This window comes from Lathyrus oleraceus, chromosome 2 (genome assembly GCF_024323335.1).
Source record: "Lathyrus oleraceus cultivar Zhongwan6 chromosome 2, CAAS_Psat_ZW6_1.0, whole genome shotgun sequence".
In the NCBI taxonomy this organism is placed as follows: Eukaryota; Viridiplantae; Streptophyta; class Magnoliopsida; order Fabales; family Fabaceae; genus Lathyrus; species Lathyrus oleraceus.
In genome coordinates, this window is record NC_066580.1 from 295,736,337 (window position 1) to 295,755,932 (window position 19,596).

The following is a 19,596-nucleotide window of genomic DNA, read 5'->3' on the forward strand; positions in this document are numbered from 1 at the left end:
TGGAACAACTGGCCAATAAGGTATAACAGGATATTGTGTAGATTCTACATATGAATCTTAGAAATAAGGTATTGAAGCATGTACCCTTTGTGATGCTCTCCCCCTTTGAGAGGAGATAGCGTTGGTCTTGCGCTCATTCCTCTTAAATTTGTTGAAAGGTTTATTCAATCCAACCTGGTTGTTGGCACCTCCTTGAGTTTTACAACTTTTTAAACTTTCCTCTACTCTTTCACTAACAATTACCATGTTTGAGAAGCTCGACGACACACTGCTGATTAATCTTTTGTAGTACTTTCCATGCAAAGTACCCATGAAGATATCAATTAATTCACGGTCCACTAGCAGTGGATGAACTCTTGTAGCCAATTCTCTCTAACACTGCGGATATTCTTTAAAGGATTCGCTATCTTTTCGAGCCATACTCTAGAGTTGAGTATGATTTGGATCCATATCAATGTTGTATTTTTATTGCTTCGCGAATGCTTCAGCCAACTCAACCCATGTATGAATGTTGTTGTGCTCCAATTTCACATACCAATCCAGAGACTCTCCATTCAGGCTATCCTGGATACAATGAATCATGATTTTTTCGTCTCGGGCATATGCAACCATCTTTCGGCAATACATCTTCAGATGGATATTAGCACATCTAAGGCCCTCATACTTCTCAAATTCTGGCGCTTTGACCTTAGGAGGGATCACCACATCTGACACTCGACAGATTTCTAAATCACTCAAGCTGGTTGTGTTATGCCCCTCTATGACCCTCAGTTTTTCTACAAAGGAACGACAGATTAGGATAACTTCTGAATCCTGAGCAGTAGCAGGATTAACCACCAGAGTAACACCATGATAATTTTGCATTTCGTACTCATCATGGAGCTTCTCATCAATACGAGGAATGTGGATTTGATTAACAACAAACGACCCTTGTGTATCAACTCCATCAGTGACCCTAAAGGTATGTATCAGGTGAGTAATAACTCCATCAAATGGAGGAGTAAATCCTGGAGGAAGGCCATAGATCACATGATTGGGAACTAGAACCGTAGGTCTTGGATGTGGAACCGGCCTTTGGACCAAAACATCATTCCAATCAGTAACGAAATTACGAATCTCCTCTTCCCTTCTATCCATAATCAACATCGCCTCGAGAATCTGATCGACTTTTCCTTTGATAGAGTCAATTTCTCCTTGCATCACAACTTGTTGTTGTTGAATTTCATCCATTGCTCTTTTAGTACTGACGCGTGTAGCGTACTAACATCGAAGAATCAACTTGATTTACTAGAGATGAGGAGAGGTGAAAATGAGTTTTTGTTTGATAAATGAAATGCATGATTCACATTTAATGCGTGTGGATGTGAAAATATTTTTATGTTTATGTTTATTTTCATTTTCAGGGAATCATTTAGATTTGTTGTCATTGGCACGTATTCAAAGAGAGTATGAGAACATAAAATAAGAAGACCGGGACCAAAGTTGGTGAAAGGGAGCCAAAATTTCATTCATTAAAATCAAGTCAAAATACAAGGATCAAGTACAAAATTCTTCGGAAATAAATAAAGGTACAAAACAAAAGTCAAACAATTGGCTTTCAACCCTTGAGCTCTTTCAATTCTCCCTTAAACCTCTGCATCATGTCCTCACAGAACAAAAAAAAGTTGATAACTGAAGGATGGGTTTCTTTCTGTCCAAGTCTTCTAGAGCATCCCTTTTCTTCCAAGGCATGTCCCTGGTTAGCCAATTATAGAAATCCACCAGGCTGATGAAATTTTCACGATATTCATCCCTCTCTGCATGCAGAAAGCGGATGGTTCCCTCGTAGGTATCCAAGTTCTCATTCATGTCCTCCTTTTCATTCAGCCAATCTAAGCTTTCCCTCGGCAAAGAGTCAAATATATCCTTCCCGTGCTATGCTCACTCTTGAGTGTTTTCTGCCTCTTGGAACTTTTCTACCCACATCTTAGGTGTAACCCTAATAGCAGCCAAAGCCCTCTCGTTGTGGCGGCGCTCTTGCTCTACTCTTGCTTTTGAGTTCTGGAGGGAAATACCAAGGTCTTATATCTGAGCCTCAATCGCTTCTGTCATTCCTTTCTTTTCCTTCATGGCAAGCTTCCACCCATGCTCCTTTTCTCGACAGTCCCTCTCAGCTCGCTTTAACTGGCCTTTAATGACATCCAGACAATGGTCATCTTGATCTAGGCCCTATTTGACCCTTTTTCTTTTATATTCTTCGTTATCAACTTTTTCTTCATTTTCCTCGAGTTGTGTCTTCTTTCTCCCGATTTCCCACTTCAACTCGTTCTTCTCATTAGTGACACAACGAAGGTTTGAATACAACTCTTCATTTTCTTTGGTAAGCTTCACTATGGTTTCTATGAGTTCTTTCGCCTCCTCAATAGGGATATGAGTAGGTTTAGGCTATGGGGGAGGAACATACATCTTCACATTTAAAGACATTTGGTTAAGTATACCCTTTCCCTTATCCACTAGAAGTAAGGTTCCTTGGTGATGCAATTCTTCCTTCCCAGGCCAGCTTTTCCCTTCTTGTTGACGTTCTCCCATGCTTTCTTAATTCTTATGAACAAAGCAGGATTTCTAACTCCCAAGTCACATAGTAAAAAGACTCCCAAATATTTCTCCTCAAGAGGGCCCTCCATTGGGTATCCAAGTTGTCTCATAGATAGGACTAGATTAGAACTGATGCAACCTCGAGTACCAATAAGTGGTATGTTGGGGAAGTCCCCACAACTAAATTCAATCTTTATGTCGTCATAATCTATAGAGTACCACAAAATATCTCTTGATCTGATAGTTCTCATCCTCTGAGGCCAACTAGCATTGCCTTGTTCCACAAAAGGTCCCTTCTTTGGAATATGGTTAAAGCCACTTACATAATAGAGGAGCACAACAGACAACCCTCCCTCCTTTTTTCTCATGCCTTCAACTGAGGTAATAGTACACATCATCTAATAGGGTAGAAACTAGATTCTTCGTGAGGAAGATTCTAATGGTAGTCAAGTCTATGAAATATTCCAAGTTTAGGAATATAACGATTCCATTAATAGTCAATGCAATCACGACATAACAAGCCTGCAAACTCTGAGCATTCATAAAGGTAGAGGATTTCTCTATTAGGAATTTGAAAGAGAACCCGTTAGTGTTTCCTTTTGTTTCTAGATTAAAGGTAACATCCTTCTTATGCATATGAAGAGCAACATCTATAACCTCATGCTTCAGAGCTTCTTCCACACCCATAAACGACAACTTGGTCTTCATTGGAATACCCACAAGATGCTCAATTTCTTCTAAAATTGGTGCTATTTGAAAATCCAAGAATGTGAAACATCTTATCGGTGGATCATAGAACTAGGACAAGGTAAAAAGCGCCAAGGGGTCCACCTTTATACTTAGGAGACTGATCACACCGAATTACACCGTATTTTTGACTCGGATTTCACATGTTTATTAGGACTTTATTATCATTTTGTTTGTATTATGCACTCTTTTCTTTTGTTTTCTGATATTTAGCACTTTTGGACTCTTTTGCACTCTTTTCTTTTGTTTTATGATATTTAGCACTTTTCTGATATCTCACCTGACGTGCTATTTTGGCTACACCTTGATGGATGTTGATTTCTGTCTGGACCGTAGCCTGATAAGGAGATCTTCTTTCCATCCAAATCAATACAAGCTGATAATTGAGGGTGAGACCATTCACTACTTCACTTTACCTAACCCTCAGGTGACTTGTGTTATTGATCAGGCCAACTGGGCCTACGCCATAGAAAGGCAGGGAGAGACAGTAGATGCGCCGAAGATTGCACCGATCAGAATCAAAGTCCGTACCAACAATCCGAATCTCTAGACTCCGAGCATGCAGTCCGAATTGGTTAAGCTTCGCATGGAGATAGCCGAGCTTTGCCAGGAGCTTGCTGACGTTGCCCAACAGGTCGAGGTAGCAGTTGCCTCACACGACACCGAGACTGATATGTTTCATGATGAGATCGCTGATCTCCGACGCCAAATCACAGAGCTTCGAGGCTACGAAGTTGAGGAGACTCCACTATATCCCGAGCATTGATGCCATCATGGACCGAGAAATACCGTTTGAATTTCCCTATTTTTCCGTTACTTATTATTCATGCCTATTTTTAACGTTCCCTATGACATTATGCTTGCTTTATTTTTCCTAAGATCTCTGGACTCGTGAATTATTATTGACTATTCACACACACACACACACACACACACACACACACACACACACACACACACACACACACACACACACACACACACACCACACACACATATATATATATATTATATATATATATATAATATATTATATATATATTATATATATATATATATATATATATATGCATTATATTAATTATTATGTTTTTTTATGTCCATTATTTTATTTTGTTTTACTTTACTATTTTATTTTGTTTTAGCTTATTTTGTTTTGTTTTATTTAATTTTGTTCTACTCTATTTTGTTTTATTTTATTTTATTTTTATCAAGCTTAAAATCAAAAACAAAAAACAGCATTCGTGGATACCTATCCATTACAAAAATGAAGACGAGAGGATTGAGGCCCAAGAAGAAAACAACACAGCCGACCCAAACCATATCCGAAGACATGGCGGGCGCCATAAGCTCCACGGCGGGCGCCATGACGTAACAGTCAGATTTACCTTTTCCACTATTTATACCTTCTCCAACCTCCCCAAACCTATTCTTTTCTTCTCCCAACTCCACCAAAATTCATAAAAATTTCCAAGCTTCTCATTTTCACTACAAACCATTACAATTCCCCAACTTCACTTCTCCAACTCTCCACAAAAAAAAATCCATTAAATTCCATTTTCTCTCTTCTTTTCTGTAAATACTCATTTTTCTCTACAACCACCATTAATGGTCGGAATGGAGTTTAACAACATCACTCTTCGTGGAGGAAAGCCTGGTGAATGACAAAACAAGATTTTGCAAAGATTGCAAACTCGGGAGATCCTCGCTACCAGGTATGTCGACGAAGACTGTTTGTACACTCTAGGCACATATCATAGTGTTTTCCACATGCTGGATAATTTAGGATTACACGACATTTTTGCTAGTAAAGCGCCCACCTACGATATGCTCACTAGGGAATTTTTAAGTTCCCTAATTTACACTGTCCATCCTGGCACTGCTAGCACGGTAGGTACCGTTTATTTTAGAATGTTTAATGTAGAATACAAGTACACTACTGATGCTTTAGCGGGTTTGCTCGGAATGCCTTATGGTGATGGTGCTATTTGTGAGACGCCCTTAGATACTGAATGGGCACTCGAGGCATTTACTTTTTGGAACCGATTATCTAATGTGAATGTCACTTCCTTTGAAGGAATTTTAGCTTCTAATATCCATAACCCGACCATACGTATTTTTAGATACCTTTTGGCATGTACAATATTTAGCCGGGAAAATTCTAACAAAGTAAATGCCCAAGAATTGCTATTTTTACAGGGTTGCCTCACTAGTCGCATGATCAATCCTGTTCCTTTCATGTTGGCCCATATGTCTGCCATCCTTAAGAAAGGAGGAACCATCTCTTTCGGTGTTTTAATTACCTCCATTGCTAGAGCGTTGAATCTACACGCTGAGTTAGCCACCTTGGAACCACTCCCTCACCGCACCATTAACTTGAAGTTTTTGAAAGATATGAAATTATGCAAGGTGCAGCGAGAAGGTGGTTTCTACCTCATGATACATGGTGCAGATGTACCTAGTGTTGTCCTACCTTGCTCTCAGCGCACAAATGTGCGACATGCGAGGAACTGTGTCGCATCCACGAAAAACAACCGGCGGGACTCAAATAAAAACACAACACAGAGCCGCCACTGTGCGTTATTTATCCCAAGATAGGGAAAGGAAACGCTCAGAGAAACCTGGAAAGGAAATGGTCTCGCGACCAAAGAGAAAGGGTAAGGGAGTCGGTTACGCAAGGGGAAGGTATTAGCACCCCTCACGTCCGTCGTACTCGACGGGATCCACGTTCTAAAATAAAGAATAGGTTGCTAAAACATCACACACACACACAGGGAACGCAGGTGGGGTTAGGAGAAGGGAGCTCGATAGGACATCGCATCCTATGCCTACATATCTCGTCTGGAACGAGAATCAGAGCCACTGTAGTTCGGCTTACGCACGCCAAACAACACAAAACACACAACCAAATGGCAAACATGGAGCCTGAATGCCAATCACTGGGCTTACATCAGCATCCGAACCAAAACACACTCAAAAGGGCAAACGTGGAGCCCGACTGCCAATCACTGGACTTACATCGGCATCCGAACCAAACACGCAATCAGATAACAAGTAAACACACGCAAAAAAGAAAAAAAGTGCCCGGAGTGGTCTCGCACGACCACCTGCCTACATACCTCGTCTGGCACGAGGATCAGGGCGATGTAGTTCCCCTAAGCAGGGGAAAAGGACTAGCCTAACCAGATAACATAGGGAGACACAACACTAGGGAGACTACGACTCGAGCCTAGATGTTGTCATGCAAAGTCGTCCCTAAGTCAAGATTTCTAGCTAACTTGCACAGGAAGCAAGCCTATCATAAACATGACTTGCACAGGAAGCAAGCCACACCTAACCTAACTTGCACAGGAAGCAAGCCAAACTAAACCTAACTTGCACAGGAAGCAAGCTAAAGTAAACACACAAGCACAAACAGACAACGAATCGCTAAGGAGTCGGGAACTCGAGCCTAGCAATCGTCAAACAACACACACAAAAAGAAAAAAGGTGCCCGGAGAGGTCTCGCACGACCTCCTGCCTACATACCTCGTCTGGAACGAGGATCAGGGCGATGTAGTTCCCCCTCAAGGGACACAGGCCTAGCCTAACCAGATAACAGAGGGAGACACAACACTAGGGAGACTACGACTCGAGCCTAGATGTTATCATGCAAAGATCAACCCTAAGTTAAGGTTTCTATCCTACTTGCATAAGCAAACTACTCCTATCCAGGAAAGAAGCAAGCACACAAGCATACAGAATAATTCAAGCATACATCAAATGAGAACAAGCATCTCAAACAGATATCCACATAGCACGCACTATAACCAAACAAGTGGCTCACACAATAGGTTTGACTGCCTCAGCAAGTCATCTGTACGGGCTGTGTTTGCTCTTAACCTTGCCATTACGAGGCTAAGGTGAAGCAGATGATAGGTGAAGTGAAGATCAGACCTCACAGCTCTTATCCCTAACCAGGGAGAGCTTCTGACAAATGAGCATGGGTCCAGAATAGGGGAACCCTTCTATACTCAGAGACTCTGACACAATGTGCGACAGCACAGATCTTGGGCTTGTGTCCCAATGCATCAACACACAGCCGTGTGAGCAGAGGGACGACGCAAAGAATAGTGGGGGATAGATTGCTTATCCCTACCTTCCACCAATTGCCTTATTTAAAGGACTTTCACCTGCTTGGCACGAAAAATAAACAACCACAATCATTGCCTCTTAAGGAGGACTTCAGACATTTGCCCGGCCCGGTAACAGCCGGGTCTCCCAGACTACATGAAGTCAAGAGGACCTACCTCAAGCGGTTTACACAACCGAGAAGCAGCTACCAAGCAAGTTCTTAAAAGAACTAGAAGCGGCTAAAGGTACCTGTACAAAAGCTAACCAATTAGCAACTCAGACAAACAAACATAAACAACAAGTGTTCAACCAATCAGACTATACAAACTAATGCACAACAAAGCAAGCTCAAAACTCAAGCCCAAGCTTCACAACCTACAAAACAAAGTTATGTTAGTGTACAAACATCAAACAACATCAATTGCATTTAACTTGATCCATTCTCCATACACATTGCACCTTTCATCCTGAAAAATCAATCAAATGTTAGCAACTAGACCACTAGGCCAAGCCTAGGGTCCAAAGGCAAGAAAAATTCCTAAACAGCAAGGTATCTCTAACCAAACTCAAATTAATGTCAAACAAAAACCAACACAATTAGTCTCATGTCCATATCATTCATTATGTTCATTTTATGCACAAAATAAGGCAAACTAGCTCAAATGAAGCACCAAACATGCAAACAGAACTATTGCATTCAAATCCACATCAAAGCAATTCCAAAAATTCTCAAATAATTTACACCTAAACAGGGACTATTCAAGGTCTAACATACCAAATTTCAACTTAATTGGGCAAAGGGAACCATGTCAATGAAAATCAACAAAAACAGACACAATTACATGCTCCAAATCACACTATCAACACATGCATTCACTTCAAAAATTCACATGTCAATGAAAACAGTAAAGAAATGAGTGAGACCAAAGCAGGGATGTCCTATCATGTGTCTATTACAAGCATATAAAATTTCATGATCATTCAATACCATATGAGCATTTCACAAAAGATCTACCAACCTATGTCACACAAGCTTGCACATTTGACCAACAGAGATGAAAAATAGCAATCAAATTGAAAATGCAATGGAAAAATCCAGAAAAATACACATAGCATCTTAACATGTTAATGAACCTCCATGCAAAATTTCACATCATTCTAACAAGTCTAGGTCATTCAAATAAATCCAGCAAGTTGACACAATGAGGTGTGACACAAATTGTCACACCTAGGTTCCAAAATTCATAACTCAATCACCAGGAATCCAAAATTCATGAAATTTACATGTAAATCAACATTAGCCCAGTCTACAATCACCACAAAAATTTTCAAGCATTTATTTTAGAGCATGAGGATTTCACAATCAAATTGGCAAAAGGTATCAAAATGGCATACATGTCAAACATCCCTAAGTCAAACCAATAATTCACCATGCACAATTTCCAAAAATAGGTCAATAAAATTTTAGAGACAAAATGGGACCTATCAAAAAAAACCTCATATTTTTCTGATTAGCCAATTATTTTTTATGAATTTTCTAAATTTGACTAATTAAATGAAATAATTGTTTAACATGTAAACGAATTAATTAATGTTACAGTGGCATTCCTGTAATTAAACTAGGCCGGTCCAATTTCATTAACGTGTTGTCACGCCATTATTGGCTCGTTAGGGTGGGAAACACCTTTTCAAAATGTTTGGCAATGAAACGGATCAAACAAGAACGTTTTCCAGAATTTCGAACCTCCTCCCTCGCGCGCTTCACATGTTCATCAACGGCGGCATCGGTTTCGCTCATTTCTCCACGAAAATGGACAAGCAACATACCGTTCTCTTCGTCTCTTAACGCTCATCACTAATACGCTAACGATTTTTATTAATTTCCACTGTACATCACGAATCGAGCTTGGAAAGGAATGAACACAAAACTACAAATCAAGATTTCTCTTAACTCACTCAATCATTTCATAAACCGCAAGTTTCACGCTAACCTACGATGAACGATCTACACAATGCATATAACAATTTACAAAACCGTGAGATTCGAATTCGCACCTTTGTTTGATGACAGTTGCGATTCGTGATGAATTCGGATGTGATTCTTCAAAACAGTCCAAGCTTGATGATAGGGAAGATGAATAGAAGCTTTTGCCTAGCTCGAACTTGCTCCAATCATGAGAAATTGGAATTTGCCATGGACGACCTCATTTGCAACAGTTGCGAATTGAAGCTTGTTGGAAGTTGAATCACCAAAACAGTCCAAGTGTGAGAGGAATCGAGATCAAACCAAAAAGAATTTTCGAGTTTGATGAAGAATTGGAAGAGATTTTATCAATTTTGTGTGATGTGTTCTTGAGAAAAACTTGATGAATTTGGAGAATTTTGATCTGGTTTTGGGAATTGTGATTTTCTGTTATGAATCAGTTGTGATTAAGAATATATACTCTTGATTAATCCATGCTTAATCACACTAATTAATCAAATGGAAAGTGTTTAGCATAATTGTCATTTTCAAGCTAGGGGCAAAATTGTAACTTCATATGCCAGCTCATTGCCACCTCATGGACAGCTCACACACTCTCAAAATGACATGTGTGAGCTGTTGCAACTTGTTTCACCTTCATTGGATGAGTATTTTGGAAATTCACATGTGAATGGCTATGTATTTAATTGTTCAAGTTCATTCCAAAAGCTATTTTCCAAACCATGAAGCTTTAACATGTTATGATGATTCCAACAACTTTCAAATACCATTTGTGAAGTGTTGCAAAAATCCCCACTCAAAAATTCCAATTATTTCACAAGTTGGACAATTTTGCCCCTGGTTCATTTAACTGTCCAGTTGAAATTTGACTTTTTGCATTGACCATTTTTGAGAAAATCCAATTATGCACCATGAAAGTACATGTCAAATGGAGTTTGTGCATATAAAGAACTTCCAATTTGGACAAACCATGTGGAAGTTATGGCCTCCTGATTATGGGTCATTTCTGAAATTCACTGAGCCATAATTTTCCAACCATACATGGGATTTTCAAGTTCTTGGACTTTTTGGAAAGGTGAGAACAAGATCTACAACTTTCATGTTGAACAAATTTTCATTTGAAGCTTCCTTGGACACGTGGTCTTGAGGTCAAAAACTTTCCATTTTTGGAAACTTCAATTACAAGTCACTTTCTATTTTTGGCAGTTTTTGTCCTGACTTGATTTTCTTCATTCTTAAGTTTTGAGATGTCATATAACACTTGTTCCAACATGAATGAAGTGTATCCAACTCATTTCCACCTCCAAATCCATTAGATCATGTACAGTTGACCACATTTGACTTTTCTGCTGATAGATGAATCTGGCAATGCATAGATCAAATTAAGCCCCAATCTCCAACTGAAATAGCTCAAGGGTGAAACCCTAGCCTCAATAAGCACAAAATAATCATATAATGAACCCCATAACCATCATAAACCCCATCTCCTGATCATGCCCTGACTGGCCCAATGCAACTGATTAGGGTTGACCAGTGGTCAAAACCCTAATCTCAAGGAATCCTGCTTCAACACTTGATGAAATCAAACCATGATGATGATGATGTATCATTGCAATCAAGATGAAGACCACTATCCATTGAGAATCATGAAACCCTAATTCACAGCCCAATCCTCAGATGGCCAATGATCAGTCAATAAAACCCCAACTTGCACTTTGACTTCCTCATCCTCTGATCAAGACTTGGGAGTATGGCTTGCACAATGTAACCACATGATATGCAATATGCAATGCCTAATGCCCTAAAAATGTATGTAATATGTTAATGCTAGTCCCAAGAGAGGAGGGCAAATTTTGAGGTGTTACAGCTGCCCCTATTCAATCCACTGTGAACCTGTCGATACGAAGTAGCCTCGGCTTTCGGATGATCAGGATGAAGAGTGATTGAATACCAAGAACAGACGAACAATTTGCACTCTGATGGGAAAATAATTAACAACGCCTGTCAGCATCGGCGAAGAAACAAACTCGAAAGAAACGTCGACCTGGATACCAAAATAAATGGCAACTCAGGGACAACCATGGCCTGATCACCACACATCCACGCAGGATTATCATCTCTTTTTTTTATGCTTTTATTGAACCCCGAAATTTTCTCTATTTTTTCATTTTCTTAAACCCCGAAAATTTTCTCTGCGCAAACGATCCTCAGATCCCTACATTTGAACCCCGGAAAATGCCTTAGCACTCCTCTTTGCCAAAATAATGAACCCCAATCTCCAGTTTGAACCCCAGTCGCCTGACGATAACTCGCGATCGCCAATATGAACCCCGTTCTCCAGAAAATGCCGCAACATCTTCTTTTCTCCATTTGAACCCCAGAAAATGCCTCAGCATTTCTTTTCTCCGTTTGAACCCCAGGAAAATGCCTCAGCATATCCTTTTCTCCAATCTCTCGTGATAATTCCGCTGGCAACGTCGGAAATAACACCAAACCACTCTGAGGGCGACATGTCAGAGGGTAAACCTTCACAAAGGAAGGTAGCATGTGTATTTCTTCCTCAGAAGACACCTATAACGACCTCCATTGGCCTCAGCCAGAGTCTAAGGCGACACATGAACAGAAGATAATCCTGCGGACCTCATCCTGGATATAATCTTCAACTCCAATCTCCATTTGAACCCCGGAAAATGCCGCAACATTTCCTTTTCTCCATTTGAACCCCGGAATCGCGCTGATCGCGTAACGTCCTTTGACTTTATTTCCATCTCTGCCCGATGGAAACATTTCCTCCAGTATCGCACTACTGGGGAACACTGTTGATCTGACGTCATGATGCTAAACTCCTCAGAGTAACACCTTCACCCTTAGGCGAAATAAAGACTCCAAGCGGTAACCACGGCTTGAATTGCGCTGAACGCCAAACATTTCCCATCTCGGCTCGACGGAAAACAATTACTCCAGTATCGCACTACTGGGGAATATCTTCGATTCAATCACGATGCTGAACTCCTCGGAGTAACACCTCTTCACCTTTGGGCAAAACCACTTCTCGAACAGTAACCACGGCTTGAGACTAGCTTATGCTTGCAATGATGAATGATCGATTTTTCTCTGCGTAATGCTCCATAATTATGGAAATGCTACGCGATTATTATTGTTTTTTTTATGCAACATGCCATGTTATTTTTATATGATGAATGTATAAAAAATGTCCCCCTCAAGGGACTCTTCTGGGGAGTACGAGACACTCTGCTGAGGAACTCGTCACTGCTCCAACTCCACCCTGCTAGGGAATAGCACTGCTGCTGGGAAAAGGCAACCCTTGCTGGGGAAAACCTCCTTTGCACCCAATCCACCTGGGAATTGCTGGGGATAAGAACCACCAACACTCTGTGGGGATACAACAACCTTTGATTTGCTGGGGACATCAATCCCGAACCTGCTTTGGGAAACCCTCACAGATACCCGGTGACTTCACTGGGGAAATGCTCAGAGATACTCTGCTGGGAAACAGCCACCTCCAGGCCTGTCAACTGGGGAAGCATCAATCTATCACCTGCTGGTGATAACCATCCTGACCCTGCTAGGGAAGCGAATGCCACTCCGCTGGGGACGACCCATGCAATCCATAAGTAGAATCAACTCAGCTGGAGATGCAAATATCCGTCCGCTACGGGAACTTGCCCAATCCACTGGTAGGATAAACACTGCTGGAGATATATTTCATTGAAACCCGCTACACTCGGGGAACTGCTGGAGATATATTTATTTAAACCCGCTCCACTCGGGGAATAGTAACCTTCTGGCCTGGCTGCTGAGGAAACATCGTTTACCTGCCGAGGATAACCATCTCGACTCGGCTAAGAAGTCACAGACCTCGGATCTGCTGGGGAGTTTGGCCCTCTAATTCTGCTTGGAGACCTCGCTGGGAGATGAGAAAAGTTGATACAGAACACCCGTCGACTCGTCGAACCACGGTATCCACCTCCCAAACTCGTATCAGCTTTCCACTTTTGAGAACTCCCAGACTCGTCTGGACCTTTTCTGCTCCATCATCTCATATTCCAAATCGCTCCGCGCTCGACGGAAACGTACTCCTGGGATTATACAGAAATTTCAATTTTCCGACTTTGAAGAGTCTTCTTGATTAATTCCAAAGGTCGTCGGACGTCTCTCGTCGTCCTTTACCGTTCTCTAACTTGCTTGCCCCTGATCAGACTCTGCGGGGAATTTCTACAAACTTTCCAATCTTCCGACTTTGAAGAGTCTTCTTGATCATCATCAAGGATCGTCGTACGCCTCAACGTCTCTTCGTCGTCATCCCTTCATTCATTCGTCCCTGAGCGAACTCTCCGGGGATCTGTTACAAAGCTTCCACATCACAACCTGCAAGTGAGGGAAGAATATCTAACAGTACCTGCAAAACAGACCGTCAGATAAAACTGTGCCCCAGGCGTGTCAAGATTTCAACACTTGGGTCACTCAACCTTCCGAATAAGATTTCAAGCTTTCAATCTTATAAACATGCATTGGAAGGGACCTGTATGTCTTAAAATGCAAGATTCTTTATCAAAAATATCTGGATGTTTTTGCAATCAAAGCGGTAATGAAAAACAAAAACAAAATTATTTGACTGAATATGCATTTTATTGATTGAAAAGGTGTGGCTCAAATGAGCAATACAAAGGAAGCAATTCCTGAAAAGAGGTAATTGCGCACAAAAGGAAAAAAATCTATCCTAATGGCAATGTGAAACCCGTGATCTCATCGAGTTCCAACTCAGTTACACCCCATATGTCCTCAGACTTTCCGTGCTTTCTGCCTTCTGAACAAGACAATTCTGACTGATCCCTACCGGGTATTATCCATGATGCTTTAACCAAAGCGCAAATGATCATGCTAGACGCAGTTGTTCGTTTCAATCCCTCTTTTGCCTGGACCGCCCTTTCGGGTTTTCAGTCCACCGGGATACCCTTTTTTGCCCAAGTCGCCTTTTCAGGTTTTCGACTTGCCGGGTGTACATTTTTTCATTTTTATCCCTAATTTTTGCCCGAACCTTTCTTCTGTTTTTGGTTCGCCGGGATGCCCATTTTTGCCTGGACTATTTTATTCTTTTCGTCCAGCGGGTCTATTTATACGAAGTATTTTTTAACTGCGTCCGCATTCACAGGGGATGGAAAATCCTCGCCATCCATGGTCATTAACAACAAGGCCCCACCTGAGAAAACCTTCTTGACCACGAATGGACCTTCATAATTCGGCGTCCATTTGCCCCTTCGATCGTTTTGAGGAGGAATGATCCTTTTCAGCACCATATCACCTACGTGATATACCCGAGGTCGCACCTTCTTGTCAAAAGCACGCTTCATTCTTTGCTGGTACACCTGCCCATGACAGATGGCTGCCAGCCTCTTTTCCTCTATCAGGCTCAACTCTTCGTACCGGGTCCTTACCCATTCAGCCTCTTGCAATTGCACGTCCATCAGGACTCTCAAAGCGCAGTGGAAATTAAAATTTCTCCTTTAGAGATCCTTACGAATGGTCATGATCAGTGATAGAATATTTACCTCTTGTGACGGTTGAAACCTTTGGTGCAGATCTCTCGTAACGATCAAAACCCTTTGATGCAGATCCACGAAACGATCACGAACGTTGAACGATGACAACGTCTCTACTCAGTCCACACGAACGGTTTCCTTCAATCTCAGTGCTAGCTGGTACGAATGAAGGCTTTGAGTGAGAGAGAGAGAGAGTGAGAAAACGAAAATAATGCAACCGCACTTTGTGCTTCTGCACAAGGGTTCTATTTATAGAACCACTTGTGTGGGCTTCAAGCTAAAAGCCCACTTAAGTGTATTTTGGCCCATATCTTATAATATGCCCAAAATCACTTAAGCCCATGGTACCTTACCATATTTCGTATTCTACTCAAGTACACCGTACCTTACGATGTTCTATAATTCACTTAAGGGCACCGTACCTTACGGTATTCCTTAGTTACTCTATCTCTCATCAATCCGTCCTTTGTGTGTGACCCTGTAGGTTTTCGCGGCGTTGGTAATTATATTAAATCATGTATTTAACATAATAAACAGTGAGCGGTATCTAGCAACACATCACTGCTACCCAAGACACGAAAATGTCATGTGATCTGACAATTCCTTCTGTGATAATACTTATGTGTATAATTACCCTTTTGCCCTTATGTCTATATTGAACACAAGGTATAGACCGTGTCATCCTTGTCTAGTTCAATATTGGGCCCATAGACATTTATCCTGTTACGCAGGATGGGCAAATTCCATCTAGGTCACTCATGTCCCTCAGCATGCTTCGTGGAGTACCCATCAACTGTCTTTATGGTTATCCAGTTACGGACAACGTTGGATCAGCAATAAAGCACTCGACTCTACATCTAGGATCCATAGTGGTTTCAGGTCGAAGAGTGGAATACACTATTATCACCATGAGAATAACTTATGACACTTTGCATAACTTTCTATATAGTATTCTCATAGCGGGTCAATCCGGTATAAATATTACTCCTAATATTCATACCTATGTTTAAGACTTGATAACTCGTTATCCATGGTCCATGAGATGTGATCATCAATCTACAAACATAATAGTCTTAATGCTTTAATGTTATCCCACTTCACACTAAAGCTCGACTACGGATACTTTAGGAATAGTGTCCTTATGTTTAATGTGTTCTCATGATTAAGTCACACTTAATACATTAAACGGACTATCTATTCCAGGGACTTTATTAATCAACCGTAATAAAGAGAATGCCTTTTATTATTCGATACAAGTACCAAAATGTATTGGCCTCTAGGGCTTACACCAACAATCTCCCACTAGCACTAGAGCCAATCAGGTATACCCCTTATGCCCATTGATCTAGTATGGCCATCATGCTTCTGCTGCGCAAGAGGCTTTGTCAGTGGGTCAGCTATATTGTCAAGTGTAGGTACTTTACATATTTTCACACAACGCCTAAGTATGTGTTTGGATCGTTGGTGAGATCTAGGCTCCTTAGCTTGTGCGATAACACCATTGTTATCATAATAGAGACCAATGGGATCCATAATGCTAGGGACTATGCCAAGTTTATTGATCCAAACAGCTTCCTTTGCTGCACTTAAGGCGGCAATATATTCGGTCTCGATTGTAGAATCAGCAGCTGTATCTCGCTTTGAACTTTTCAAGCTCACAGCGCCACCATTTCAGCAAAACACATAACCATTGGAATCATTCATATTAAAGCGTCTCAGCACCTTGTCTATGTATTCTGACTCAGGCCGAGCATTTTATGATCTATCTCTATAGATTCTAATTCCTAATATATAGGCTGCTTCACCTAGGTCCCTCATAGAAAAGCATTTCCCCAACCAAGACTTTGGTTGTTGCAGGGTAGGGATATCGTTTCCAATAAGTAATATGTCATCTACATATAATACCAGGAATACGATCATGCTCCCACTAACCTTCTTGTAGACATAAGGCTCATCTTCGTTCTTGATGAATCCATATTGTTTCACTGTTTCATCAAAACGAAGATTCCATGAGTAGGTCACAGGCTCATCTTGATCCATGAGTAATACATCACCTAGATCAGATATCCATATATCTCAGGTATGTGACGTATCCTGCCTGAACTACGCTGGTCTTGTTCTACTTGAGCAGGTTGCTCTTACACAACTACTTGTGTTTCCTGCTCTAATTCCTCCATAGGTGTATCGATACTTTGTGATTCTTGAATTTCTTCAAGTTCTACTTTCCTCCCACTGATTCCTTTGGAATTAAAATCCCTTTCTAGGAAAACTCAAGTTCGAGCGACAAACACTTTGCCCTCAGAAGGATTGTAGAAATGATATCCTCTTGTTTCTTTAGGATACCCCACAAATAAGCATTTGTCAGATTTGGGATCAAGCTTAGTTGAAACTTGTTGTTTCACATAAACTTTGCAACCCCAAATATTTATGTAAGACATATGTGGTTTCTTACCACTCCATATCTCATATGGTGTCTTATTAACCTTTTGGATGGAACATGGTTAAGTGTGTAAGCTGTTGTCAATAGTGCATGTCCGCAAATGGAGTTTGGAAGATCAACGTGACTCATCATGGATTTAACTCATTAGGTTTCATCCTTTTAGTATTAATGTTATAAGTTGGCATTATGAGATCAAGGACATATAGTCCATTGCTCATTTGTGCAGTAGCATAGAATATATCATTCAAATAAATTGAGCAACAATTGTTCTTTATTATAAATGAAAAACCAAACTTGTCCAAACAAGAAATGGAAACAATATTCCTGCTAATTGCAGATACATAATAACAGTTCTCTAACTGAATTATAAAACCACTAGGTAAAGTTAATAAGATCCTACGGCTAAAGTAGCAACCTTTGCTCCATTGCCAACTCGTAGGTCATTTCACCTTTTGCCAAATCTCTACTCCCTTTCAGCCCCTGCAAATTTGTACAAGTGTGAGAACCGCATCCAGTATCTAATACTCATGATGCATAAGTAGATGAATTAATAACAAAAATACCTGAAGTTGAAGTCTCTACTCCATTCTTCTTATCTTCCAGGTACTTTGGGCAGTTTCTCTTCCAGTGTCCGGTCTTACCGCAATGGAAGCAGGTGCCTTCTTTTGCTATGCCCCCACTAGGCTTCAAAGCAGCAGTGGGTCTGGGATTTGCAACTTCCTTGCCCTTCCCCTTATCACTCTGCTTAGTGGGCCTTTTGTTCTGTCTCTTTCCATTTCCGATCATCAGAATGGACTTCCCTTTTGACTTCAGATTCTGCTCGGCAGTTCTTAACATGGCGAGCAGTTCAGGAAGAGATTTGTCCATATTATTCATATTGAAATTTAGGACAAATTGACTGAATCCATCTGGCAACGATTGCAAGATCAAATCAGTCGCAAGTTCCTTTTCGAGGGGAAAGCCCAATCTCTCAAGGTTTTCCACATACCCAATCATCTTGAGTACATGGGGACCTACAGGGGCTCCCTCTGCTAACTTGCTTTGGAAAAGGGCTTTTGAAACTTCAAACCTCTCATGCCTTGCTTGCTCTTGATAGAGCAACTTCAGGTGTTCGATCATATCGAACGCTGACATGTTCTCATGTTGCTTTTGCAATTCTGAGTTCATGGTAGCTAGCATGAGACAAGCAGTTTCATTGGCATCATCGACATGCTTCTTATAAGCATCTCTTTTTGCCTTAGGTGCAGAACTAGGAGGTTCCTCTTCAGGAACAGGTGTCTCCAAGACATACAGCTTTTTATCATGTTTGAGGACAATCCTCAGGTTTCGGTGCCAATCCAGAAAATTTGTCCCAGACAATTTTTCCTTGTTAAGGATTGATCGCAAGATGTTGTTAGAGGTGTTTGTTGTCATGGTTATCTACATAAGGATTAAGAAAATATTAGTATCATTGACATATTTAATTAGGCCTTTAATCAAATATGCTCCCACTATTTTACTCAAAACAAATGACCCTCATCATTTGATTCGGAAAATCCCGTTGGAAGATTTTCTAGTGGGTCGAGATCCATATTTCACTTCGTTCTAAGTCCGCGTAGGCGGATTACACAAAACTAGGTTATTTAGGTAGGAACTCTTTCCAGTTGTATCTCATACAACTCTCGAAAATTTCAGTTGGGTGAATAACTCCTTATTCCAATCCATCATATGGATTATTCCCAACTCTTGCTTCTAAAACATATATGATATTATTATAATTAAGTTTGACCCATTGTCTTAGCAGTTGGATATTACAATTATCCCATCGCACCTTACTAATATAGAACATGCACCTCGCTTTGGCGAAACCTACATTATCCGATACTAGTCTTGATGAGTGCTAAAACTTGGAAAGCAAACACATATAATATCATCATAATTTGTTTAGTTAAGTTTGACCCATTGTTTTAGCAGTTGGATATTACAATTATCCCATCGCACCTTACCAATATAGAACATGCACCTCGCTTTGGCGAAACCTACATTATTCGATACTAGTCTTGATGAGTGCTAAAACTTGGAAAGCATAAACTTAATATTTTAGTTTGAGGGAATTGCAATTGTTATGATCTCACCGGCTTGTTTATCATATAAATCGTCTCTCACATGCATCAACATACATTCACATGCATCAACAT

General features: G+C 40.7%; 1 protein-coding gene across 1 annotated transcript; it reads right to left on the minus strand.

Annotated features, from left to right (window-relative positions):
• Positions 1-465: 465 nt before the first annotated feature.
• On the minus strand, positions 466-1,230 carry LOC127122962 (uncharacterized). Its single transcript, XM_051053234.1, has one exon. The coding sequence runs from the start codon at positions 1,228-1,230 to the stop codon at positions 466-468; it is 765 nt and encodes a 254-aa protein (XP_050909191.1).
• Between the last annotated feature and the right edge of the window lie 18,366 nt (positions 1,231-19,596).